The sequence below is a fragment of the Plectropomus leopardus genome, chromosome 7 (genome assembly GCF_026936395.1).
Source record: "Plectropomus leopardus strain MGB_pleo_1.0 chromosome 7, ASM2693639v1, whole genome shotgun sequence".
NCBI lineage: Eukaryota > Metazoa > Chordata > Actinopteri > Perciformes > Serranidae > Plectropomus > Plectropomus leopardus.
In genome coordinates this window covers 29188881-29216745 of record NC_142182.1, presented here as the reverse complement: position 1 = coordinate 29216745, position 27865 = coordinate 29188881, and the positions used below count along the sequence as shown (strand labels likewise).

Here is a 27865-nt window from a genome sequence, read left to right as displayed (position 1 = left end):
AGATAACAGAGAAGGTAATTGATTGTTATGGCCATGTTATGTCACTGTTGTTGTTTAGAAAGCACTGCCAATGTGTGTGTTATATGTCACATTAGAGGCTGACACTGTTGTGTTAAAAGTCATGTCTCTCTTGCTTCTGCAATACCAGCATGCTGTCTAAAATCACACACAGAGTGGCATGATGGAGCCATTTTTTTTACTTCTTATTAAAAACACAAAGGGGGCATGAAGAAGGAACTTGGTAGTGGCCCTTTAGTGTAAAAAGGGCTAGTGAGGTAAGAAAAAAATTGACAAGCAGACAAAAGACATTTCAATTAAAGGGGCATGTGACCCCAGTCCCATTTTTCATCTTAACAACACAATAGAACACAACAGGTGTTTCCTTTTAGCCCCTGGCCCGCCGTTAAGTTTTAGTTTTGGCCCTCCAGGGAAAAAGTATGGGCACCTCTGCTCTTTTTTCTTTGTCTCCTTACAGAACTCAGAACCATTATTTTCACTATCCTCATTATCCCCGGTTGTACTTTGTTGGTTCTGAGATGTGTTTTATTGACCCGTCATGATTGAGCACAAATCTCATTTAGGCTTTTTGAAGAATAATTGTTCTCTCTGTGTGAATGATTTCTTGTTTTATGTAAGATGTTATTTAAAAAAAAACAAAACAAAAAGAAGACAATGCCCCTGAATCAATAAGCAAAATGGTTGCAAGCATTTAACATGTTGTAGTCAATCACATCCCAACATATTCAGACACACTATAAAGCCAGACAATAGAAATCCATACAGTGGCATACAAGATGTAGATCCTGTTATTAATGCAACAAATTGTTCTTCATCAGCAGCTTACAGAATAAAAGCGGCATTCACCCTAACAAATGACAAACATAAGAATGAAAAATTCAGTAACTGGATTATTGATTGGTCCTTCCTGTTTCCGTTGTTGATAGACCGAATCAAATACTCACAGTTATTGTCCAGGTTTGTTCAAAGGACAGAACTATGGTGCTGATTGTTTAATGATGTTGATACCTTGTAGATTCTGGATCTGGCGTGTGAAGGCTTCGGCCTGATGGGCACTGGCCAGACGCTCATCCTCCAGCAGACCTGGTGGAGAGGTGAAGTGTGGCAAGGAGTGGGGAGTGGGTAGACAGATAAGAGGAAAATGTCAGCAGACCAATAGAGAGATGACAACTTGATAAGCTGCTCAACCTTGAGGCATGACTGAGTGACACAATCAGTTCTGTGTGTCTGTCTGAGTGTTAAATACAATGTGAGCCGGTACATCGGTGTTAGTCTAAGATTTGTTAGTATATACATTTTATAAAGTACTTGTCTCTTCTTGAACATCATAACTAGGTATAGCAGAGAAAGATGATATTTTTTTTTACAGCTTTCTTGATGCAATTTTGGACCTTCTATTTCTTTTTGGTCCCTATCAGTGTGTGATGCCAAGTCATTTCTGTGGCATACATCAGACACATTTGCTAATGGCTTTAATACAGCAACAGCTGCTCGTTAAATACACAGAAAGGTCAGTTGAATCCGCATATTCTTAAAGGGCCAATGCACTCAAATTACAAAAAAAGAGATTTACCACTACCACAGACGCCATCTGACAACTTTGGCAGGAGTTTATATTTCTGTCTGTCTGTCTGTATGTGGACAGAGTTGTCAATGTGATAATGTTGCAACTATGAAGATAGGGTCACCAACATTTACAAGTATGGACTGGAGATCATAATGAAGGTTGAGTTTGCAAGATGGTCTCTAGTCTTTTTTACCTTTACCCTTAGTACCCTTGTTGTTGCAATACTTTGGCTGTTAAAATGTAAATCTAATTTTAACCCACTAGTGGCCTGGCTCGAGGGATGGCACTGTCCCATGACCTTGATCGAGACTGAAATATCTCAACATCTACAGGATAGGTTGTCATAAAAAAATTTCATAGACAAGTCTGATCCCCAGAGGATGAATTTCCTGACTGAAAACTGGATCTTTTTCTCATGTTTTGTCTTCTTTGGTAATTGATTATTTTACCCACCACTTCCATTGTTAGGAGTTGTGAAAGATGGACTAAAGAAACGCGAAAGCAAGCATTCCCTGCTTTATCTATATGGCTATTTTAGTCTAAGCGGGACCATCATATGCAAAAAAAGAGTTGCATTGTGTTACCTCTGACTGCTACGGTGGCCAAGAAATGGTGTTTGGATTAACTGGTCATGTTTAACAGCTAAAATCATTATGACATAGCAGCTCAAGGCTCAATTACCTTGGTAAGAAGTATTTTGTTTTCGGAGTGCTTAAACTTTTGTAACAAGTTAAGAAGACGCCCCCATTCCACAACACAAGATGTACCTGTATATTATCTATTAAAAAGGACTTAAAAATAGTGACTGGGACCATAAATTCATTAGAAAAAAATGACTGAGGTAATAAATTAAGTGAGAAGTAGGGTCATTTTCTTGTAGACTTCTATACAATCTGACTTCCTTTGCAACTGGTCAAGTTGCCCCCTGCTGACAATTAGAAAGAATGAAGGTTTAAGGCACTTCAGCATTAGCTTTACCTTTTAAACCCAGAGATAACCCCCTTGTACCTGCCATCTGCATTGTGATTGTGAGCATGTAAGCATGCTGATATTACCATTTAGCCTCATTACCGCCTCACAGAGCTCCTAGCATTGCTGTAGACTCTTATTATTTAAATAACATTTAACACTCACTATCAACAGTTTTTATGGCTAATCAGCAACATCCTGATTCAGATTTTTCCACTGCTCACATGAAGTCTCCCCCGCTTTCCCCTGCAGTGTACAACTCATGAGTGTAGTCGGACCGGCAAATGGTATTAATAATTAACCATTAACCCTTGATCTTTACCTACACCTCACCTTATGTCATACTCTGACCCTGTTCGCACAGAGCCCCCACCACCTCCGCCCCCCCAACAGCTGTCAGCCTGAGCAGCTGACTGTTCCCAGTGGGGGTTGACCAACAGTGATTTCTCGTTGTGGTCTAGGACACCCAGTCTGGAAGCTTCGCTCAGCATGCACGCAGTTGTCTGAGGAATGTCTCTACCGCTGCCATACAAACAACTGAGCTCACCACGCCATGTCTTTTAGTATGACACGCAGTCACACACACACACACACACACACACTCATAAATACGCACACACTGAACTCACCGTAGCCCCATACCCAAGGCCTTAGTCACCGCTAGTGTCCCTGAACATTAAGCTCATCATTTCCAAGGTATGATGTGATGCTCCATTTAGTGCCTGTGAGGAACTGACCGTGTCAGGGATCGCGGATAAACATTTACGCTTCTACATGTGCGGTTAGATTGTGATGAACAGCAGACATCTCAGAGGAAAAGTTAAGCTGTTCAGGGGGAGGACACGATGGTGTCTTTTCTTAAAAAAATGTGCATTGTGTATCTGACGTTTTTGTGGGTCCGTCAATGCAGCGCAGCAAGGAGGGTTATTTTTTTTCTCATCGCAGCTTAGAGTATCATAGTATCACTCGTGGGGTGGATAACTGATGTTTTGATACATTCACAACTGATCAGAACGATGGGTGAGAGAAGATATTTGCAGATTTTTGTAAATGTAAGAGAGTTTTAGGCCCAGCAGAATGAAAGGTTTATTTTCACTTTAATGCGCCTGATGTCTGCTGCTTGTCTCTGCCTCTCCTGTGCTATTAATAACCCAACAGTATATATGTTCTATTTTTTTTTTTTTTTATTACGGCGGCCCTGTTGCTCAGTCTCAATATAATAAAGCTTGTCTCAATAAAGCTTGTGTTGATGCTTGGGACACACTGTGTAGATTGCATTAACCTGCCACTATAGGATTTAAAGTACAGTGTGTAGGATTTAGTGTCACGTAGCATTGAGGCTGCAGAAATGAAGCTTCTCCCATGTGTCAAGCGTGTAAGAGAACTATGGTGGCCGATGCAAAAACACTAATGGCCCTGTTGAGAGCCAGTGTTTGGTTTGTCCATTACTGTAGACACAATATGGCAGACTCTGTGGAGGAGGACCTGCTCCGTATGTAGAAATAAACTGCACATTCTGAGGTTCCGGCTGTAGCAAATTGTGCTACATTTGCTATGTAGTTCGTTTTAAGAGCTACAGACATTTCCAGAATGTAGAAGCAGATGTGAGAAGTGAGATGTTTTCTGTTTTTTTTTCGGGGAAAGCTGTAGGTTCTTCGGCTAATTGCCCCAATGACTGATTTTTGGCAAAAACTTGCATTTCAAAAATCTCTATAGCAGAGATGGTGAATAAAAGATCATGACCAGGGTGGTAGCAGTTTTATACCAGTGTACTGGTTTTAAGGTATTTTATGATATGAAAGTTGAAGATGATCATACCGTTGACATTTGCTTACTGACAATATTGACCATTACTGACTATATTAAAAATAGTCTCAAGTTTCAATTACAGTGATAAAGCATGTATTCATATAAAAATACCCATTCTGTTTTCATTCCTTTAAGGGATATTCTGACAGAAAATAATAATAAAAATAATTCTGTAATATTGTGATACGGCAATATTTTCCGAGATGGTACCGTGAAAATCTCATACTGTTGCAACCTTAATCATTACTATTAGTCATAAAAGACAAAAACATAAGAAAAAGACACTCATTTTCCTTTAAAATGCCAGAAAATGTGTCCAGGATGACAAGATTTAAGGTCTGTGGAAGACATCTGTATTTTTTTAACAAACTTTTTTTTGAAGCTCCTGATTTTAGGTCAGATGGCTGTTAGTAAATACTGAATAAAAGATTGTGATAGAGGGACATTAATGATTCACAGCATTAAATAATGAATTCACAGTGTAAAATCCAGTCTTAGTGCTGGAGCTCTCACCTTGCAGCTCATGGAAGCTCTCCTGGTGTTTGTTGGAGGTCTCTCTGGCATCGTCCAGCTCCAGCAGCAGCTGAAGCACCTGGGCCCTCAGCTCCTCCAGCTCCTGCTCCTCCGTCAGCGGCTCCTGCTCCTTCTTCCTCTTCTCCTCCCCTTCACCTTCCTCCTCCTTCACCTTCTTCTCCTCCTCCCCCTCCTCCTCCTCCTGACCTCTCTCCTGGTCCATCTCCTCCTTCTCGTTGTTCTCCTCCAAAACGCCTCTCTCCTTCGCTGTTATCTCGTTGTCCATGGTGGGGCTGCACTCGGCTTTCAGATCGCACGGGTCATCTGATGAAAAGATGAGAGCGATATTAGAAAAGGGATGCTTGACAGGGAAGGAGAGGGAGAGACAGGGAGAGATTTACAGGTGACAAACCTCTCTGTCATCAACCCAAATTCAGCCATGCTTTAAACACAGAGTGTGATTTCTTTTGAATCAACAGCACCATCTTGTGATAAAAGATAAAAGCACTGAATCCTTTGTACGCCAACCTCTATTCCACTCACGCATCTTAATCGAACACACCAATTTAAAAAAACATAATTATTGACAAACTTTTTCTGAGATTGGAGCTGAGATTTTGATAGAAAGTAAGAAAGAAATCCACTCAAGTTGAGGATAAAGGTCAGACTATATTCCTAAAATATACTGATATTATGTATTTAAATGAGACATTATTACTCTGTAAGATGTGATGATGACATCTGATTACAATTTTCAGACACAGATATTTTATATTCATCTATCTGCACATCAAATTTGGATTTCAGACCAGTAGGTGGAGCGAGTTAGCCGGCACAATATGGAGAGAGAGGGAGGGAGGAGGGCCCAAATGCTGAAGCAATCACTATGACTCACCACTCAGCAATGCACTTCCAGGTCCACAATAACACAAGCTACCACTCATAGTAAGAGAGATGTGACAAACACACGTCCCTCTCTTGTATTACAAGGTGTCACATTACACGGTTGTCTGCCGCTTTCCTTTGCTTTTTCTGATTTGTTTTCCTCATTTTTGTAGTTTTTTCCGTCGTTCTTGTTCACGTCAGCCTGTAAAACCCAATGAGACATTGCATATGATGTACTAGTAAACTTGATCTGACATCAGAGCAGCTGTTGCTTGCTAGAGCTGCTGAGACAGATGCACAGCAGGTCAGAAAACTAGAAAGGGAGGGCATCATTTACAGCACAACATCATGAAGGCAAATTCCCATTTGTCCGGGAGGAAAAGTCGTTTCCCATTAGTGAGATGAGGTTTGCCGCGAGGCAGGAAAAGCCGCAGCTAAATGGAGATTATACTCGCAATGTTGGTTTGTTCTCAGGTGTAGTTAAAAAGGTTAAAAGATCACTTGTGCGTCAGTTACTGTCTCATCCCCGGATATTCTGCTTACATCACGCACAGGCTTGCTGTCATTTCTCTCAAAAAACGTGCCCTCTGGGGTCAAGCCCCAATCTCAGAAATAAATTGACGTGCAGCATCACATTCATGTTTAAGAGGCCTCAAAATTGCTGTTTGCACTCAGAAATCAGAGTGAGGATGGGAGAGGGGAATAGACGGGAATAGAGAGATGTGACGAAAGAAAAGGTGCAGCAGGGGACACAGTGAGCATTAACTGAAGATCCACCTAATTAAGAGTGATGCTCACCGGTGTAATCTTCACTCGGGACGCTTCCATCTCTTGTGGTAATTATCTCTCTGCCTTGTTGTTCCTCTCACTAGATGTAACTATTTCCATCATAGCCAAGCAAAACATTTTTTAAATCATATCTGTATGACATTAGCAGCAGGGCTGCATCCTTCCTGTCTCATAATAATGTTCATTTAAACAATGCAGCCCCTGAGAGGCGCCTGAGAGGTTTCATGAGCACTGGGCTATTTTGTCATTAAACTTTGATGCTGGTGTAATGAGTTAGTCATAAAGAACAGAGCTAGAGCCATATGACAGGGAGAGAGCCGGAGTTGATTGCATAGCCAGCGGCTGCGAAAGGCCATCAAGATACAAAAAGGCTCCCCGCTAATATCGCTCACATCCGAACCCACCAGGATGTCTTCAAGATGCTCAGGGTGCGACAACTCAGAAAGCTTTGGCTCAAGTGATTTGGGCTGTATTAGGTTTTGTAGATGTGGCTTTCGGACTGTCAATGGGGCAAACTACTGATGATGGGGCCAAGTCATTGGTTTGTAAGTCATAAGTAATGCTGTGTTTACACTGGCGACAAAGCAACAACCTGCTGGTCATTTTCAATGGTAGTCGGTGACATGAAGCTACATACTGATGCCTGACACTTGTCACTGCTGACAGATGTGGCCTGCTACAAACAAGAGCTGAACTGGCCTCAACTTTTTTTCAACACTCCATTGACGCTATTAAGCATCAAGTAGTCGTATGTTACCGTTTCTAGCTGTGGTACTGCTTTATTTAGCTTAGTTAGCTGATGCTGTGATAGCTTTGTGTGCACTGCGATGCATGAGATGACACGATGGGGCCGTGAAATGTGATGTTAAAATAGGACTCTGCCATTAAACCAGAGCATACTTATTTTTTGGAGCAAATACAAACTTTAGATGACTTTCAGTAATGATAATTTTTGGCCACTGGCAGACACACACAAGCCTTTGATGATGTAACTATATTAACAAGCGCTTTTGCAACACTTCAGCAGCAACTCAGCAATAATGTAGCTGGTCACACTGTTGCTTTGTCATTCATAGAGTGAACACAGCTTTAGTCTAAATTCGTAGATCCCAAGTCAACACTGGCAAGTCACATGTTAAGTCCCAAGTACTAAACTTTGACTTTCAAGTCCAAAACAAAATAACAATGCTGACTTAATCAAAATTCCATTTTAAATCTACAAATATCACGAACGGTGGATTGCCCCCTCTGGGTTGGGACAGGGTTGCTGTCCCAAGTGAAGGAGTTTAAGTATCTCCGGGTCTTGTACATAAGCAAGGGTAAAATGGATCATGAGATGGCCAGGCAGTTTGGCGCGGCGTCAGTGGTGATGCAGGCACTGTGCTGGACAAAGGGAGCTGAGCCAAAAGGCAAATCTTTCAATTTCCTGGTTCATCTATGTTCTGACCCTCACCTGCAGTCATGAGCTTTGGGCAGCAACCGGAACAATGAGGTCATGAATACAAGCGGCTGAAATGAGTTTCCTCAGTAGGGTGGCTGGGCTCAGCTTTAGAGATAGGGAGAAGTGCTCAGACATCTGGGGGAGCTCGGAATAGAGCGACTGCTTCTCTCGAAAAGGGGCCACTTGAGGTGGTTTAAGCATCTGATCAGGATCCTCCTGGGCGCCTCCCTTTGGAGGTGATCTGGCACGTCCAACTGATAGGAGGCCCCACAGGGATTATATATCTCGTCTGGCCTGGGAACGCTGCGGGATCCCCCAGGAGGAGCTGAAAAGCGTTACTGGGGAGAGTGACGTCTGGAGTGCTCTGCTCAGCCTGTTGCCCCCACGACTCAGACCCAGATACGCTGATGAAAATGGGTGGATGGATGGAAATATCATGACTGCTTTTTACAATTAGTATATTTTTTTTTAAAAACAAGTGCAACTGAACTTAATCATAAAAAGTAGTGCTGACATTGCATTTTCATAGCACATAGCACCAGTACCCCAATGAGCTCACATTCCCCAAATTTGCTTGTTAACGACAGTAAAAAATAGCAGTCTCAACGTCTTCCCCTGTTCTCTGTGCAACTTCAAATGTCGAACGAAGTTGGAAGTTGTTGCATCCCCATCTGTAACTTTCAAACCGCATGTTTTGCATACTGCAATTTGATTTTTGATGACCGTTGTGTAGTTTTTGTACAAAACTGCCACTCAGTAACATAATGTAAGTTAGGGTCATAGTTCATAGTTCATAGTTCATAGTTCTCTCCTACAACTTGGATGGATTGGATGCTATACGACTGGTTCAAACGGTAGATGTCAGGAATTAAGTGTCGACTTGCTGGGAACGAATGGTGTTAACGTTACTTGATTCAGGAAATAGAGGGAAAATAATTGATTTGTGGCAGACTTTACTTCGGCACTCTAAGCTTTACTAATCTCACTCCTCTTGCCTAAATCTAACCAACCCAACTAACAAAGGCAACGAGTAGTAGCCTTCGTAAGTTGGGCTCATTCTTCGCTATCCTAGAAAACGCAAATCCACTGGGGGGAAAGGTATCAAGTATTTTCAAGTTAAAAGGCTGAAGTCCAAGAGAAGTGACGAGTCATTACTGTTAAAGTCCAAGTCGAACTGCAAATTTTTCATTTGGTCAAGTCAAGTCTAATGTCATCAATTCTGAGACTTTCGTGCCAAGGTCATGTGACTGTCATGACGATTAAAGTGAACGCACTTTCTTCTATACAGCTGTTGGGCGAAATTAAGATGGGCAGGAAAGTCTTTCTCGGCCTTCTTCAATTTCCTTTGACGGCATCTTTGCAAAGGAGTTAGCCCCTATCTTATTATGCTACTTCTCAACATCTAAGTCTGTGTCCATCAACTCTATAAAACCTCCTCACGGAGCCATCCCATATCTGTCCAGTGTTCCCACAATTCTGCCTTCTTAGCTATTCCCAGCAGCTTGTTAATCAGTCCTGTCCTTAAGGAAGCTTTATCACCTCACCTTGTGAGTGAATGTCAAACACATTGTGCAGCAGAATCAGCTGCAGTGACACCTGTGATCACTCCACCGCATACTTGGCACGGTGCTGGTCTTTAGTCACGCAGGGATTGCATTAGACATGGACGCTGCTTGCATACGAGAGCAGGGATGGCCAGGAGAGTCATCTCAGGAGCAGCGTTACAGCTCAGGGGGAGAGGACGGCTTTATCTAGCCACAGCACATTCCTTTGTAATCACACTGCAGCAAAACACATTGAGTATGTCAGTGCAAACAGTGTGCCACTTTGGAGAGGAGACAACAAGCAAGGCTGAGTGTTTTTTTGTCAGCATCTCAGAGATTAAATTTAAACATTAATGTGGCAACACGAGGCCTTTGTTTTGCTTCTGATTCAGTGTTCAGTGATGGAGTGAGGAGTGTAATGAAATTTGCACTTTGCAAAATTGAGCAGGAGAGGGAGGATTTTAGCAAACGGAGGCATGCTGGCAGAGGCGTGGATGTGGGACAGAGCTGCTTTTTACCTGGCACCACAGGCAGGCATTTCTACACAAAGAACCCTGCAGTTAGATTTAATAGTTCTGTATATTAAATATGCAGCGAAAAATGAAATTTAGTCTTACAATGGGATAGAGTAGATAGCAATACACTGATGTCTGTCATTTTATCTTTTAACATGTCTTGACAATCTTCATCTTCATTTTTCATGCTGCTTTATGTAATCAGGTGCTGCATGATTTAAAGGAACAGTGTGTAAGATTTAGGGGGATTTAGTGGAAGATTACAGAAGAAGATTACAAGCAGCCGAAACTTCTTCCTGTTCGAATTCAATTTTCATTGTTGAGGAGGTTTTTGGTGGTAGCAGAATTATCCGCAGAGGACTCTGCCTCTCCAAAACAAACGGACCCAGTGATTTACACACAGAAGAACACTAAATAAAGAAGTTTCATGTTACAAATTACTGTTTTGTTTCTTTTACACAGCTTAGCTCGTTACAGACAGGCACCTAGCCAACACCTGCTAATGTATTTTCACCTCATTTTGGATTGAGATGTTCAAGAGGTTTGATGTTCAACAGGACCTGAATTATCCACAAAACCAACAAAATGTTAACGACACCTATCATTAATATTCTACACCACACTAACATAGGCAATACACCTTTTCCTGACATTGATTTTTGGTCACCTGATGTAACAACCTTGATTCAACCAAATGTTAACGTCTGTAGACGTTGGACAGGAGCTTACTGTATGCTAATGAAAACACCATGATTCTTAATGATTATAAACTAAAAAAAAACATAATTGCTATATTATGATCCATTTCTGACGACATATGCCTCTAAATCCAAAACACTGGACCTTTAAAATGTGGCAGAAATCAAGAGAACTTCTCTGTGAGTCTCCCTTCTCTCTCTCTGACTGCTGGTTAAAGATCTAAGGCACATCTGGAGTCAAATCAGCTGTAAAAAGACATGACGGCTCACTGAAACAGGAGCTGGCGGCTGTCTACAGGTGTAGTGTGATGGCTGCCTTGTGCTGCACCAACCTTGAAAATGGGATTGAGGAGACAGGTGGTGCTGGCGGTGTTAGCATTTCGTGTGTGTGCAGCATTTTTCTGTTTGAATTTAGTGACTCTGTGAATAAACTGTATGAAAATATGCATGAGGTTACAAGTACCTGTGTGTGTGTGTCTGTATACTGTATACACTACGGTGACATGTGCATGATCTCTTAGGCCCGCTTCTGATGAGCCTACATACACATATATAATCACTCACGCCTGCCAGGTTTAAGCTGCATATGCTCAGTGTGTGTATGCATGCCATGGATCTCTGCAGCTGTGTAGGAGGCCATGCATAATGCACACCACCCCCTCCTACCCCAGCTTTGAAGAAAGCCCAGTACTGATGTTGTAGCTTTCCCCCTGCACTGGCACACTTCCTCAGCAACACATAATCCAGAGCAGGGAGGGGGAGTCGAAAACACGGAGAGAGCAAAACGGGAAAGGTGGAGAAGACAATAAGAGAGATGCAAGTAAGAGGAGTACCGATATGGCCTGAGGGTGCTCACTTCCACATGAAACTACCATGAGTCAGGTGACGCCGTACATCTCCATGGTGACCTCCTCACACCAACAACCAAGGGCCTCTCCATGTGGAAAGTTGCCATGGTAATAAAGCTGTTTTGTCCACACTTTTGCTCAGCATGGAAACCTGTCTGTCTGCTATTTGCTTTTCCCCACGGAGAAGCGATCTTATCAGGTGTCCCTCCACGAGGCCCACATGGTGAAGTCAGCATCATATGAGATTAGCTGGCTTCAAACTGTGTGAGACTCAACAGCTGGAGATGGGGAGCAAGCCACAGGGGCAGAGGTCCCATGAGGTTAATGTGAGTTTATCTCTCTCTGTACTTTGAGCCTGAAAACTCAGAGGAGAGTGAGGAACAACAGCGGCAGGAGACGACAAGAAAAGAAACAGGAACCACGAGCACCAAAGAGCTGGACCGACTTAATGAGCCGCTCTGTTATTTAAATGGAAAATCCATGTTTGCACTTTCAAAGGGAAATAAGAGAAAGTGGGTCAACAGGAGAGAGATGCATTGTGGAATGAGTTATAATTTGGCCTCATTAGATGAGCGTGCACAAAAACTGTGTCAGTGTGTACATTCTGTAGGTGACTGATTCAGGAAAGATGCTTCTTTTTATGTGAATATGTGTGTGTGCACATGTGCTATTCCATTAAGGGATATGAATAGCGAAAGAGAACAAAGCATGAAAACAAGTGATGCAGTAACAATCCATTTGATCACAAATCAGCGCCTCCCACCTGAAAGCAATCTCTCTGGAAGGTTTTATATCACTTCAGAGGAAAGAAGGGGTACCACAGCTCACAACGGAGCTGCCAAATCCCAAAAAAAAAGGATGAAGGCCCAGAAGGGGAGAGAGAGGGCGCGCTAATGATAGGTTGACAGTGCCGAGCATTTCTGCGAGGGAGAAGTTTTTAAAAATCCATAGAATGAGCTGCGGGAAGGAGTTCATGAACCTTCTCTATTCACCCGAAAGTTTTCCATTATGCAATCATGAGAGAATAAAAAAACATGTGGCACACTCAATTTTGTCAGTGACCTGCAGTGGGCCCTGAGAGCCTGCTTTAAAGTCTGATGGGGGAAAATGGAGATAGGGTGGTGCAGGGAGAAGGAGCCCGAGGGTGGAAAAACATGGAAGATTTGTTTTCATTCGACCGGCCATATTAAACACGGATGTGAGAATCTCTCACATTGTTGTTTCTCTCAGAGGCCCCCGCAGCGCTCTACAAAGTTTGTCTACGGCTGCTGTTTATTAGTTCCAGAGAGCTCAGAGAAATAGTGTTTGTGCACCCTTTGGGAGTATCACCGCTGATGTTAGGGTACAACACTGGAAAGGGAAAAGTGGGAGAGGATGGGAGAGGAACGCTGCGTGGGCCGCTGAGGCGCTGGCAGGTGCAAAGGTTTATGTATGTGTGTGCATGTGCGTGCATGTGGGCGTGTTGGAGGGCGTGTGGGCGCTGAAGAGAGCAGAGGAAAGAGGGGGAAGAGATATTGAGTGGGAAAGCAGAGAGATATGGCGACTCGTGCGAGTGGGAGGAACAATATGGTGGCCGACGGTTGGAAGATACACGGATGGCTTGCAAATGTCAAAGCAGCCTCTGATGGTGCTTTATCGATCAGAGGGAGCGCGTGTTTGTGTGAGAGCATGTGTATTCCCTGTTGGTGGATGTGCCAAGTGATTTCAGAAGCACTTCCCTCAGTGCAGCGTGGAATTTATTCCAGACGGGACTGAAAAAGTTTTAAAAATAACAGTCACCTTTTTCTAAGAACCCAGACTGATATCTATCTAAAATTGGCCTCAGCCAGAACAGAGCGAAAGTCCATTTAGATCCCCGAGTGTATGTAAGTCAATAAGATATGAGTTAATATTAGCCATCGCTCAATCCACTTTCCATTTGCTGTATGTCTATCCTTATTATGATCAGGATTCACGCTACATTAAACCTGACACTTGCCATCAGTAGACGCTGAATTTCCGTCTTTAAAAGCCCCAGGCTGTGATGAAAGGAAAGAGGTCTCCAGAGTTATGACAACAGGAACAAGCTTGTTAGGGGGGAAGAATTTCTCCTGAGACAGCATCTAGTGTTGTGATGGCCAAAACAGCATAATAAATGTAATAAAGGAAATTACTCACTTCTTTAAGTTTAAACAACGTTGTGGGTTAATGTGTGGTTAGGTTTAGACACAAAAACCACTTGGTTGTGGTTAGGGTTAGGAAAAGATCATGTTTTTGCTTAAAGTAACTGCTTTTGGTGACACAATTCCCTCTCTCTTTAAATATTAAGTGCTGCATGTGGCACTGTCCCTGCTGAAAATGCAGCAAGGGGTTGCTAAAAAACATACACTTTCGGGGCTAGAAAGGCACTCAAAGTGCTTTGATGACTTGTTTAATGTAGTTGATTTTGGTGGCAAAATCCCCACTGGAAATACATAGATGTTTGACCGCTTTTCATGACACTGATTCTGTGAAGAGGAGCGATCGATTTTTGGAGTTAATAAGGGCAATGAAAATGCTACAATATCTTGCCCAAAATACCTGCTTTTTGTGGCACAATCCCAACAACAAATGCAGCAATGTTTTGATTAAAAAAATGATTGCTTTTCATGACACTGATTCTGTGAAAAAACAGAGATGGGTTACTACAAAACACACACTTTTGGGGCTAATAGGTTTTGGAACTGTGTGTCTGGAACAGAAGTCTGCAGCTTGGCAGTACGTCCCGCCAAGTGTCATGCCATCCACCATCCGCTCCATCTCCAGTCTAAAAAGTCAGCCCGTATATATCATCACTTTAGATACACGAATGTAATCCATATGATTACATGTCAACATATTTGTAGAAACATACAATACCAACAATTTCTTTTGGCGACTGAGCTGGTTTCTTCAAAATAAAAAGAAAAGTAGTGCAAGTATGAGAATAGCATTTTCATTACTCTTTATCAAAACCAGCACTGAACACTTAGAGCAAAGTGGTTTAATAAGTCTTTGAAGAGCAGGGGGTCTTTCAGAGATAATCCGCCAAATATGTGTCATTAAAAGTTCAATTTTAGGACAGTACTACACAGGAAAAGGAAGCCAGAATCTGGCAACGTGGCCACAGGTCAAAGGGCTGCTGACCTGTGTCTCTCGCTAAGCCCCTCCACACCAATAAACATCCTCTGAGCGGTGTCCCGCACAGAGCTGCTCTGTCTGCACGCCCATTGAAAACATGAAGAAAACACTCTTCTCCCTCATTGGGACACAAGAAAACATTCCCCACATTCTTTCATTCTGAACGCAATCACACAGCGACTGATTGTGCGATTGTGCCAACTGTCACACAACAACATTCAGTGGTATGAAGTTACTAAACAAGCTTAACAAGCAGCTGTTCAACACAACCATTACATGCAAAGAATTAAGTTTGTGAGCTGAAAACAATCTGAGAGCAAGAAGAAGTCAAATCAAAACGACTCCACATTGCATCAACTCTCCATCAGCCTCAGAATAACATATGCACATCTAACACAGCCCAGACTAATGACTACATTATTGCCTCTGGTTGCCAGCCATCTATTATTACCTGGCAGCATGTCGCCTCCATCAAAATGTCCACAGATGCCATGGCTGACAGTAACGACCACTGTCTGTCAGCTCGACTACAGCTCCTAATAAAGACAGGCTTCCACAATCATCTCCCCACCTCCTACCACCTGACCACCTCTCTCCAGCTCCTCCGCCTCCTCAGTTCACCACCCCATCCCTCACTTTGGGAGTAAACACTCTTTCTCGGCACAGATAAACATCGACCCCGCTACCTTTTCTTGCTGATCGTATCTGATCCGTAGTGCCGTGCTAAAAATAGCCGACTGCACAGAAACGCGGACGCAAACACACTGACAAAAACAGCTGCACAGACCTGTAGAGTCCAAAGCCTCCTCGATGAGTGGAGGTAAACGCAGTCCATCCATAGCCCCCTGTAGCTGCAGCAAAGAGGGAGAGACAGAGAAAGAGAGTGGGCGAGAGAGGGTCAGAGGCTCCACACGCCCACCTCAGCTGCAGGGAGAGAGAGAGAGAGAGAGAGAGAGAAAAACACACGGAAAGTACTGAGCACAGCGTCAAGTACTTGCACACACACGCAGGCTTCGATGCACATTTACACACAGGCACACACACACACACACACACACGCACACACACACACACAAACAGGCTGTACCTCGGGAGAATTTGGGAGGATCCGGGGAGCTGAAGGCTGAGCTCTGGAGCGTGGGAGAGATGCCGAGAGGGAAGAGGGGAGGAGCAGAGTGGAGGGAAAGATGCTGTTTTCCAGACGGCAAGCTCCGTCTCTCTGCGCAGACCTCACACACGCACGCATGCACACACACACACGTGCGCACACACACACACACACACAAGCACGCAAGCACACACACTCTCTCTCTCACTCACAAACACATACACACACAAACATAATCGCTCTCTCTGTCTCTCTCCCTCGAGATTGGTTTACACTTTAGTAACTATTTTTGCACTCTTCTTTCAACTTCTTCCGTCTTTCTCAGAGCCTCTTTCCTCTTTTTTCCCCCACTTTGAACTAATGCAGAGTCAATGCTTAATCATCATTACACTTACATGACAAGGGACCCCGGAGATGGATACATACAAAAAAAACAACATATGCATAGATACACAACAAATTGTGTTGAGAATAAGATCTGCATAATAAAGGAGCGGCGTGTAGGATTTAGGAGGATTCAGTGGCATCTAGCAGTGAGGTTTGCAGATTGCAACCAGCTGAAAGTTCTCCCAGTTGGAATTCCTTCAGTGTCCAGGACATTTTTACTGTGAGCAGATTTTCCACAGAAGTCTCATCCTCTCAAAAACAAATGAACTTTAAAAAAACTGAAGAAAGCAGTTTCATGTTACAAATCTGTGTTACCCCAATGGCACCTGCTAATCATGGATGTATTCAGAGACTTGTATACAGCATCTGAGGCAGGGCTCAATCCTTTAAAAATTGCTCAGTGGCACATGAAGCCAAAATAGCTCTATTTCCATGGTATAAAATTACCTGGATGATTGCTGCTGATTCAGTGTTATGGGTGCAATAAAACAAGCACTATGGAGACTTGCACTGGCCGAGCCGGCTACTTCCGCTTCAGCGCTTTGCTGACTTGAATAGGGATAAACTTATTTAATTTTGCATCTCTTCTAGACTTTCCAAATGTTATCAGACTGAAAGTTTAAATCCTGATAAGGAAACGTCTCATTTTGGAGGGGCTGTGATGCTCAAAACAACTTATCCAATAATTTATATACACCTCTTTTCCAATGTAAGTTTGTGGGGAAAACTATTTTTGGGCATCACGTGACAGACTCTGCAGTTGTAATACCATTGTTTTGCCTGCAGACACACAGAGGTCTCTTACTCTCCTAAAGAAACTGAGTCAGTGATTTAAGCTGGTAAAAACACAGAATAAAGATGTTTTACCTTTAAAAATAAATAAATTAGTGTTTTTTAAACACTTTCATCGTTGAAAAGCTGCTAATTACGGTTTCTGATGTGAAAACAAAACAGAGCCAGTGTTTAGTTTGTCTGTTCTGGGCTTCAGTAGAAACAAGGCTTGGGTATTGTTTCTGATTAAAAAAAACAAACAAAAGATACTTTTACAATGATACAGGTGCCTAAACAATGCCTACACCGATACTTTAAAAAAGCACAAAACTGAAAATGATGCTAAAGAGTAGCTTTTTTTTTATTGCAAAAGAAAGTTTTAACTTGAAATTGTTACAGTATAGTTATAGAAATATGGATAAATACAGAGCATTATTAACAAATTCACCAAAACCGAACCTAACTACCATAATTTAACCCCTACTAACCTAATAACTAATAACAGTTACAGGACTACAAACAGTAAATGAATTTTGATTTGGTATCTGTAATTGGCTCACTAACTCAGGAGAGACTCAGCAGCCAGACCTTTCTTTATTTTCTGTTTAGGAGTGGCTGAGACTGTCACTACAGTGAGAACAGCTGGTCCACCTTAACATCCCTGGGAAGCTAAATGCTTGCTAACTTCAGTGCTAACCCTTTAACACTTTAATCAGCAGGTGACAAGCATAACATTGGGGCTTGTCCTGGGTGTTGAAGAGCTGTAGAATTTAGTCACTGACAAACAGCCTAAACTGTGCGCACGCTGCACTGCTACAACTTCAAACTCTCTGCTCCGGCCGCTGCATCCTCGCCATCGCTGTCAACAGCACACACCAGCAGACATACACGCTCGCTCAGTTTTTCTTGATTGCACATTCTTATGCCATATGATTCAGTCTGCTAAGTACTGGTCATTTAGCAACTGTTGCCATATCGGTACTGGGATTCGGTACCCAACACTAGTAGAAACATTGCAGTAAAACATGGCAATCTCCTTTGATAAGGACCCGCTCCCTATGTAGATATAAACAGCTCACTCTTAGGTAACAAAAACCCAACAATTCTTAAAGAAAACATACTTACTACATTATATCACAATATATCCCCCTAAAATCCTACAGTCTGGACCTCTAGGATATTAATCTAATTTTGAAATAGTTTCTAAATGTTTCCAAAAATCAAATTTTACATGAAAATCTTTTTTCCAATCAATATCACAGTAGACTTTATCAAGTGTTAAATTCTGGAGCTCAATCTACCAGTGTGAAAGACTTGGCAAAACAGTAGATCTCCAGTGAATGGCAATGCATTTAGCTGCCAAATATCTGTATATTTTGTTATTCAGATTCCAAACAAAGACAACAAACAGCAAACAGGTTTCCAAAAGAAGCTAGAGGAAGAGGAACACAACACCAAAACATATGCACACTTGCAGCCATTCAGCTGTCTTTTTCTGGTCACACACACACACACGCACAGAGAGACGCGCTTCCTCAAACACTCGTGCACATTCGGCCTCGGCCCCTAAGCTAAATGAATTTACCTATAATGAGCTCCAGACAGGCTGTTGCAGTGCAGGCTGACAGCTAACACTACCGATTACTGACCATTTCCCCTCCATTGTTCATTTCCCCACCTCGCTGACTCTCTTTCTCTCTCTCTGTTTACTGCTAATGGCTCTTGCGCTATGAACAGCATCCGAAACACATACAGTCATACCCCTCCCTCCATTTTCATCACTACCCATCACACACTGTCTTTTTCTGTCTCTGTCTGCCTCTCACCTCTTTCTCTCCCTCTCCTCAGCCGCCATCACATCTGGCAACTTCTGTGCAGTAAATAAGGAGCCAGAAATGTGAGATGTGCCGTAAAACAGTCTGAAAATATGTTAGTGTAGAGAGAGAGAGAGAGAGGGGAAAGGAGGGCCTGGCTTAACCGCTCGCTGGCCCAGTTGGAGGATATTCCTATCACAGCGCCGTCAGAGAGCAGGAAGTGCACACAGATGTACACACAAACAACACAGCCACACACACGCTCAAGTGGAAGCTGTCGACATCTAAAAGAGGAAATGTAAAAAAAAAACCCTAAGAAGTCAGTGCAGCAGAAATATGGTCTCTACGTGTGGTTGTTTAAACCTGTGACAAACCAGAGGTGGTACAAAATCATTGTTTTACAAGTTACAAGTAAGCCTCGAGTCTTTGCTCTCAAGTTAAGACAGGCAAGTCTCAAGTTAAGACAGGCAAGTCTCAAGTTAAGTGCTAAAGTTCCACGTCATGAACAAGTCATAAAGCACTCTGTACCAAACACCATGCCCTTTAAACATGTTAAATTTACTTTATTTACATTTTCTCCGTCTGTAATTTTCGACCCCTTGCATGCTGAAAGTCATAATTTCTTGACCGCTGCAGTTTTTGTATGCAAATGAAACTATCTTTGGCATCATTTTTTCCAAATGGCCCTTGGTTACGCAACTTAAATTCTTCATGGTTCTTCCCTTCAGCTTGATTGGATGCTTTCATACTGGTTTAAACTAAGTAGATCGGAGGAATTAAAGACATATTTCACTGCTGAAAAGATGTTATTTTGTAAATCTAGGCTGTGTATGCAGCAGATAGACACAAATACTTTTAAAATTGGTGCCAAATGACCAGAGGTAGAAAAATCCACAACCACCAGAATTCACTGCGCCACACCAAACAATCCCAAATCATAGTTAAACGGTGAGCTAAAACGTGTCTCTGAAAACATTCGAGGCAACTCAGTAACAAATTTTGGTTTCATATTTGATCAGTGCTGCTTAGTTTTACTGTTTAATATCAGTATTTTCACATTTTCCATTTTCTCTGTGTAGAAAACAGTATGGTACCCACTTCCTGTTGACAAACTTTTGCTATTTCAGCTAAACAGAGCACTAAAATCTGTTCCTGAAAACATCATAGGACAGAATTAGGCTGTTCACTGTTTAAAACAACTGTTAAAATGTGCTTTGGCAATACTGTTTGATTATAGTCAATATTTTTAATATAGCACCTTTCAAACAAATCAAATGCAAACCAAAGTGCTTTACAGTTTGACTGAATGGATCTTAGAAAAAATATGTAGAGAATAAGTAAAAAACATCAAATTTAATAAGTAAAACCCTTATAAGATAATAAGTAAGAACCATGACATTTTGATTTTCCTACACTGAACTGAATTGAGAGAGAGAGAGAGAGAGAGAGAGAGAGAGAGAGAGAGAGAGAGAGAGAGAGAGAGTAAAGAGAGAGGGGATGTGTGGGTCAGTCTCTTAATCTGCTTTTATGCTCTTTTTGTCCGTGATGGCTGCATGGGTGGTGGGCAATACAAACATGCGGATGTACAGCCTGTAGTTTGAAGCAACAGTCCTAGAGCTAGCCAAACTCCACCAAATCACACCCTTTGCATCACCCAGCAGAGTCCACTTGGACAAGAGTGAAGACATCAGGGCAGTGGTTTGATGGAGGTGAGTTTAACACAGATCCATTACACATACTACCCACATCATTGTGATACAAAGGTGGTTGAAAATCAGCAGTGCCCCTTTAAGCAGTCCAGTCAAAAGGCTCAAGTACAAGTGAAGTGACAAGTCACTGGTGTTAAAGACCAAGTAGAGTTGCAATTTGTTTTTGTTTTTGTCAAGTCCATTGTCATGTGACTCATGCTGGACCTGAGTCCAAGTCCCCACCTCTGTTACAAACAGCAAGTGATTTCTCGGGGACAGACTACAAGTAACAAGTGCTAAAAGGTATCAGACTGAAAAGATTGATGCACGCTTATACCTTCACTTCCATGCGGCTCTGCACAGCTTTCCTCAGGCAGCTATAATCCCCAGACGAGGAGGCCGAGCATGGAGGCATCTTTCAACTGGAAGTCGTCCCACAGTCTCCTTAACACACACAATAACAGCCCCCACACACAGGAAGCCAGAGCTGCAGAGAGAGTTGGCGGACAAGGTGTTAATAATGAGCTGACATATCTGGCTTCAATCCACCCGTGTCACTCTACTGTGGCAGGAGGCTGGCGTTGCAGAGCAGGACGGGCACAGAAGGAATGCAGACATCATCAAACCATGGTTAAAATAATTCTCACTGTTTGTTTCTAACTGCTTGCTGAACCAGCTGGGTAGGATGGAGAGATACTTGCCAAAGTACACTAAGATGATTGTTGGGCTGTTGGAAGCTACACTTTGTTACAATCCGGCCAGTTTTTTTTTTTTTACAGCAAACTCCTCCCATATTGTTGCTTTCCTTTGCAAAAGTATCTACGTGTGACATTTAACCACCGTCAGATGGCTGTGCATTAGGAGAGTGTTAGAGATGAGCTGTTTGTTCTGTAACAGAGAGCTGTCCCACAGAGCGTGAGGTCACACGCAGGGAATCTCTGCAGTCATACTGCAGTCTTTGTTTTGTCCAGATTCAACAAGTCATACGCGAGGCGCCCACAGCGACAGTATAGACCTCAGGAATGTGAGCCTGTAATTGACATGTAACACAAATGAACACACACACAGGCAAAACACACGAGGCCACACAGTTTCAAGTATCTGAAATTCTGCGGTTTTACATTCACCATCCTCAATCCATGTAATCTTGAGTGGAATGATGGTTTCAGTGAGAGTGTTTAAAAAGGATTTGCACAAAAATGTGCATCATGAATATGATTATGTGTGGAATTCATGTGTGTGAGACATGGCTCTATGGCAAGGTCAGTCTGTCAGTCAGTCCGCCACTTTGGTCTGAGTCGACATATCTCAAACGCTATCAAATTGATTGCTGAAAAAGTTTGCGCAGATATCCATAGTCCCACAGAGGATGAATCATACTGAATTTGTTGAGCGGTTGCTTTTTATTTATATTTTTATTTAAACCTCTGAACCCTTAGCAAAAGGGTGCAATTTCTTTCGAAACACAGTGGAAAACTTAAGCAACTTCGTAAGAAACATTCCACAAATTGCATGAAATTAGTACATTTTTAAAATTATCTTGAAAAAGCAAGGGAAAATGTCTAGGTAATGCAGAAAAAAATGGAATTCTAAATGGAATCTAATTATCATCATGAAGTATTTAAATATTATTTAATTAAATAAAAATTATAATTTTTATTCACATTCCAAGATAGTTTCCTGTTCCCTTTCTTCCCGTGTTGAGTATGTGGCCAATTTGCTCAGGGTTTAAAGGGTTAATAGATGAAGCATTGCGGTGCCAAGACCAACAAAATCATATTCCACAGTCTGGAATACAGACATGAGAACATGCTTGTTTGGTACAGACCCAAACTAAAATCACATTATCATCATATTACCACCCATATCTGCCAAAGTAATTGCAATATGATTCTTTTCATATTGTGCAGCCCTACCATGAAATTTGGGACAGATATCCTAATTAGGGTGACCAAAAAAAGGAAGGCTTTCGGCCTCAGCAGAGCTTCCTGTTTATTTAGTGCTACATAGCAAATGTTAGCATGTTGGCGTTAGCATTTAGCTCAAAGCATTATAGAAATGCATCACAGAGCAGCTCTCATGGCTGCAGAATCTTGCCGTAATTATGTCTTTGGGTCTGTCAAGGAGCTCTTGTGGTTGACAAAACGGTTTAATTGCCTGTTTCATGCCGTCGTTGACAGCTGACCTCTCTCTCCTTAACGGCCGGTAGAGGCCGCAAGTTTAACGGAAATCGTCTTGGCTAAAATCAACAAGTCTTACCGTCTGCCACATTTAGGCCTTCACTGAGGCTCCACACTGACGACCGAAGAAACGTTTGGCCCCATTGTGACCCGGAGAATCTGCACATTGATCCCATAACCGATATGTGATTGTCCATGAAAGCTGGGCACGTCCCAAGATGAATTAATACGTAATTTTCTCCGCCATCTTGACTGAAAGGGGTTGGAGGGTACATTTCCACCGCGCGCGTCGAAGGAATGGCCCGCCCCACTCGGCCTCTGATTGGCCAGAACTCCTGATATTCGCGTTTTTACCGAATAAGTACGTAAAAAGTTCATAAAAATCCAGCTATGCAGTGGTGGAATGTATCTAAGTAAATCTACTCTAGTACTGCACTAAAGTACCATTTTTTTTGTACTTCTTTTGTACTTTACTGGAGTATTTTTATTTTCATGTCACTTCATACTTTTACACAAAATTTCAGAGGAAAATATTGATAAAATATTGAACTTTTTTTCTTCACTACATTTATCTGACAGCTTTGGTTACCTCACAGATTAAGGTTTTCATATAAAAAAACGTTAGAAGAGTTTACAAAATATGTTTTTTCATAAATTAAATTACCAAACAGACAGAAAAACATTGCTAACTATTTTGATAAACATTTATTTTAAATAATTTTTAGTTTTGACAGTGGTTTTTGATTGACCATTGATTTGAATAAGTTTGAGTCATTTGGGTGTGGGTTTTATCAAAACTTCTAATAATTTAGAATTAGTAGTTTTTAGGGTGTTTTTTCTACTATTTAAAAATAAACAAAAAAGGTTTTTTCCTTTCTTTTTTCTTCTTTTTTTTGGATGGTTTTGTTTGTTTGGGTTATTGTCTGCATTTTGGTACTTTTACTTTTAATACTTGATGTACTTCTCCCTGAATACTTTACTTACTTTTACTTAAGTAAAGTTTTTAATGCAGTGCTTAAACTTTTTACAGAGTATTTATACAGTGTGGTGTCAGTACTTTAACTCCAATAAAGGACCTGAATATTTCTAAAAATGTGCCAAGAGAAAGTATTCCTGTATATCAAAAAAAGGATATAAAAATAACTAATTTGTAATCACTAACATTTTGATTAGTAACTGTATTTTAAGTACGCTAGTTTTTTTTCAATAACTGTAACTGATTGTAATTACTATTAATTATTAATTTTGTTATTTAATTACAGTAACTAGTTACATGTAACTGGTTACTCATAATTACATCATAGGCTATACTGTGCCTGTTAGCAGGAGAACTCGATCTGCTCTGTGCAACCTGCTGTGGAGCCATCAAAAATAGAGTAGGCCTGTATTTTTATCAGTCTCAAGGCCACAAAAATTGTCTACTGTGGCTGTGATCCAGTTTTTTGTTTTGTTTTTCTTTTAATAAAATCAAATTGCAAATTTTCATCTGCAGTCTGTGGGAAGGAGGTTGATGTTGAGAATTTAAAAAAAAATTTAAAAAAATAAAAAACAACATGCAGGCACATATAATACAATCAAAGCTGAATTACCAAACAGGTAGCACTGGCAACTGCCTCAGGGCCCCTAATGTTTTATTTAATTGTGTTTGCATCATGCATAACCCTAAATGAAATTGTGAGAAAACCAAGCACGGGTAGTACTTGTTGATTACTCTGCAGGTGAAATACAATGCTGTCTGCACTATGCTTTTAGTTGGTGACAAATTAAATGTCAGGAGAGAAGGAGAAACAGGGGGTCACAAGCGGTCCAAAATCTAAGTTTTCTACCAGGAACCCATAGTGGGTTAATCAGACCCTGAGTAGAGAACAGCTTTAAAGAAATGAGACCCAAATAGAGATACAGATCAATATTAAACATAACACATGGCATGCAGACTTTAAATAGATTTCATAGGCACTGATGGACAGGGGGAAATAAAGATATCAAATATTATGCTGGCACTGAAAAATAAATTACCATATGTTGTTTGATCTCTTTGGAATATAATGATCTTTAAGTACTTGTCCATTGGTAGTGGACAAATAGTACAAGGCCCACTGCAACCATTCGATTAACATAATTTGCTTGTGGATGCAGCAGAGGGACCAGCAGTCTGTGTAATTACTCTCCGGTGATAGTGTATCATTGTTGCCGTCAGCTGGCCATGTAATGGAACCTCAGAGCTATAAAAGACAGTGATTCACCCAACAATCCTCTTTACACCACTGGGCTGCCAGCCTTTAACTCTGAGCATCGCTGTGGCGCTCTGCGGTTGCCTAGCAACTAAGGGAAATTGGAGGTGCCTTTGAATTAGGGCATTTTAGGAGGTGATTTATACGAGAACCTTGATGATAAATGTTGCTATAAATCTGTAATTTTCCGCCGGCCGTCTCTGTGTATTCGTCATTGAAGGTTCTAATTCTGGTCTCAGACGACACAGCGTCACAGCTGCAGATCTGGTGCCTGCTGAGGTATGAGACTGTGGCTCTGTGCGAGATGCTGGGTACATTTTTTATGTTATGGTGCAAAAGCAGAGGAAGGGAGTATGGCCTGTTTCCATGACACCATAAACAGGAAATGGGAAGGGCCCGGCACTGCCAGAGGAGTCTAAATCAGCATGGAAGTTGCAAGAGAGGTCAGAACTTTCCCATAATGTGAGTTCATGCAGTCAGAGTGAAACAGCACTCATGAGTTTCACTGACCAACACCATGATGATACAGAGTTAGTTTAATGCATATGGTGGATTACCAGTCTACAGGAAAGGATGAGGGTTAATGGGTGAATGGATGAGGGTTAATGGGTGAATGGATGAGGGTTAATGGGTGAAAGGATGAGTGCTGAAGGGATGAAGGTAGAGGGATGAGTGGATGAAGGTGAGGAATGAAAGGAGGAGGGTCAAGGGATGAATGGATGAGCATTGAAGGGATGAAGGAAGAGGGATGAATGGATGAAGGGTGAGAAGTGAAAGGATGAGGATTTAGGGCAGAGGGATGTAGGCTGAGGTATAAAGGGTTGTAGGGTCCAGGGTCAAAGGGATGAGGGATGAAGTTTAAATGATGACTGGATGACGGGTGAGGGATGAAAGGATGAGGGTAGAGGGACAGAGAATGAAGAAATTAGGGTCAAGAAATAATTAGATGAAGGGTGAGGGGTGAAAGGATGAGGACTGAGGGATGAATGGTTGATAGTTGAGTGATGAGTGGATCTAGGGTGAGAGATGAAGGGTGGAAAATGAAAGGATGAGGGTGAAGGGATGAGGGTCAAGGAGTGAGGGATGAGGGATGAAAGGATTTGGGTTGAAGGGATAAAAGCTGTGTCTCTGGGTCATGGACAGATGTAATAATGGACATGTCGGTCAAACATACGAGGGAACCAGCCATCATACAGTTAATTTCCCCCCACTCTTCTCTCTCTCTTTGTCCTTTGGTGAGTGAAAAAAAAAAGTCCCTCTCACTCCCCCTCAGCAGGAGTGAAGCTGCTGCAGTCCTTTTGGTGGCCTCCTCCATGCAGGTCCCATCCCCTACGGTCACCATGCCAACCTGTGTGAGGAGGAGGCTCAGCCGCGGAGCCCAAAGAGACTTGACGAGGTCCTGGGATAATTAGCAGCTAATTACGGAGCCCAGTGAATAGGGCCAACAAGCTCCAGGAGCCACAAGAGAGAGCGCAATGGAAAACACACAGGATCACATCAAAGGAAAGCGCTCACTTTTCAGATCACATAAAACAGAGGAGAGAGAGAGACTGCATGGAGAAGAAATTATTGCTCTCCATTCACACCTACAAATATAGCTCATAATCCCCATTTTTAAGCCTCTATGTGTGTGTGTGTGTGTGTGTGTGTGTGTGTGTGTGTGTGTGGGCGGCTGTGTGCGTGTGTGTGAGCCAGGATCTCTGCGTCACACCAATCTGAGTATTTCTTCTCCCCCAGAGGACCTTAGTTGCTCCACAAATGCACACACAGACACGACACACACGCACGCGCACACAATTCCACTCTCAAACTTAAGTACTCATAAAGTGCAGGAACACTGTGTGAGAGCCAGAGATCTCCAGTTAAGCTATCTCTCTGTCAATCCTGCTCCTGTATCTCACCGTGTGTCTGTGCCTCTGTTTGGCATGCAGGCAGGCACTAGTCACGCAGACTAAACCGTGCACGCCGCTGTGCCAGGTGACCCATATTGCAGTGCGGCTGAGTTTAATCGTGCATGAGCTTCATTTTGTCTGGATGGGTGTGTTTGTGTGTGGCTCCCTGACAGTGATGTGCAGCTGTAATGTTGATGCTGTTCAGTAAGTGTTATGTGAGGTGATATTTCAAACTATTTGTCCTTTTTTTGTTGTTGTTGTTATTTTGGCTGAGTGATGTTGTTGCTCGAGCTGTTATACCACTTTGGTTGAGTGATCATTAAAGTGTAATTTAACTTAATCCATCTCTGTCTAATAGTCAGCATCCTGGGTACCAAAAGCCACCCTGATGGGAACCACTTTAGACATAGTTACAGCACACAGGAAGCATTCCTGCTCACAGCATGTAATGTATTATAGCCTAGAATTAATATCAATAAAAATTTATGAAAATATGGAGCTCTGCACAGTCAAAAATTGCAGAAATATACAGAATAACTGGGGTTTCTATGTTGATTTGTTACATCAGCAGAGGGCGCCGCTCTAACACATTCCTTGTGATATTGCTACCACAAGAAAGCCTCTGTATTCTGTGATATTGCAGTCTTAATTTTAATAATAATTTGTGAGAAGCAGCAGCAGCATTTATTTTATATTGCAAATGAATAATTTAGATATAAAACAAAGATAAAGCCTGGTTGGTACCATGAGGGTCGTTGAAAATGCTGCAGCCTTTCAATATGTTGCTTGGGCTCTGTTGGGTCAACAGTGCAGCGCCTACACCCTCTAGTGGTGGTGAAAGAGAGAGTGTTTAGTAGTAAGAGAACAGCAAATATTTGTGGTATCCATAGTAATAGGGTGTAACTTATTAGAAACTGTATGCGTGTCAAGTTTTTCTTCTTTTTACCTCTGCAAATGCCCTAAAGCAGAAAAACAGTGCAGTTTTATTAATGAAGAGTGTACACAATATCTTCTTTGAATGTTAGTTTCAGGGAGTTTCAGTGAGTTAACTTCCATTGTT

At 42.0% G+C, this 27865-nt stretch overlaps 1 protein-coding gene across 10 annotated transcripts in view; it reads right to left on the bottom strand.

Moving 5' to 3' along the window:
* ccdc136b (coiled-coil domain containing 136b) overlaps positions 1-22895 on the bottom strand; it is a 36854-nt gene extending 13959 nt beyond the window's left edge. The window contains exons 1-4 of one of the 10 annotated variants that reach the window (XR_015777055.1): positions 15822-18451; positions 15522-15585; positions 4877-5200; positions 1027-1101 (exon numbers count right to left, since the gene is read on the bottom strand). Coding sequence is in view for 9 of the 10 variants with exons in the window: in XM_088080408.1 (XP_087936534.1) it covers positions 1027-1101; positions 4877-5200; positions 15522-15585; positions 15822-15980 (622 nt within the window). In the remaining variant the exon portion in view is untranslated. Of the gene's footprint in view, positions 1-1026; positions 1102-4876; positions 5201-15185; positions 15343-15521; positions 15659-15821; positions 18456-18826; positions 18926-20839; positions 20990-22761 lie in introns of those variants that run through there. The other 9 variants (XM_088080414.1, XM_088080411.1, XM_088080410.1 and 6 more) reach the window with 9 other exon arrangements.
* Positions 22896-27865: the final 4970 nt, after the last annotated feature.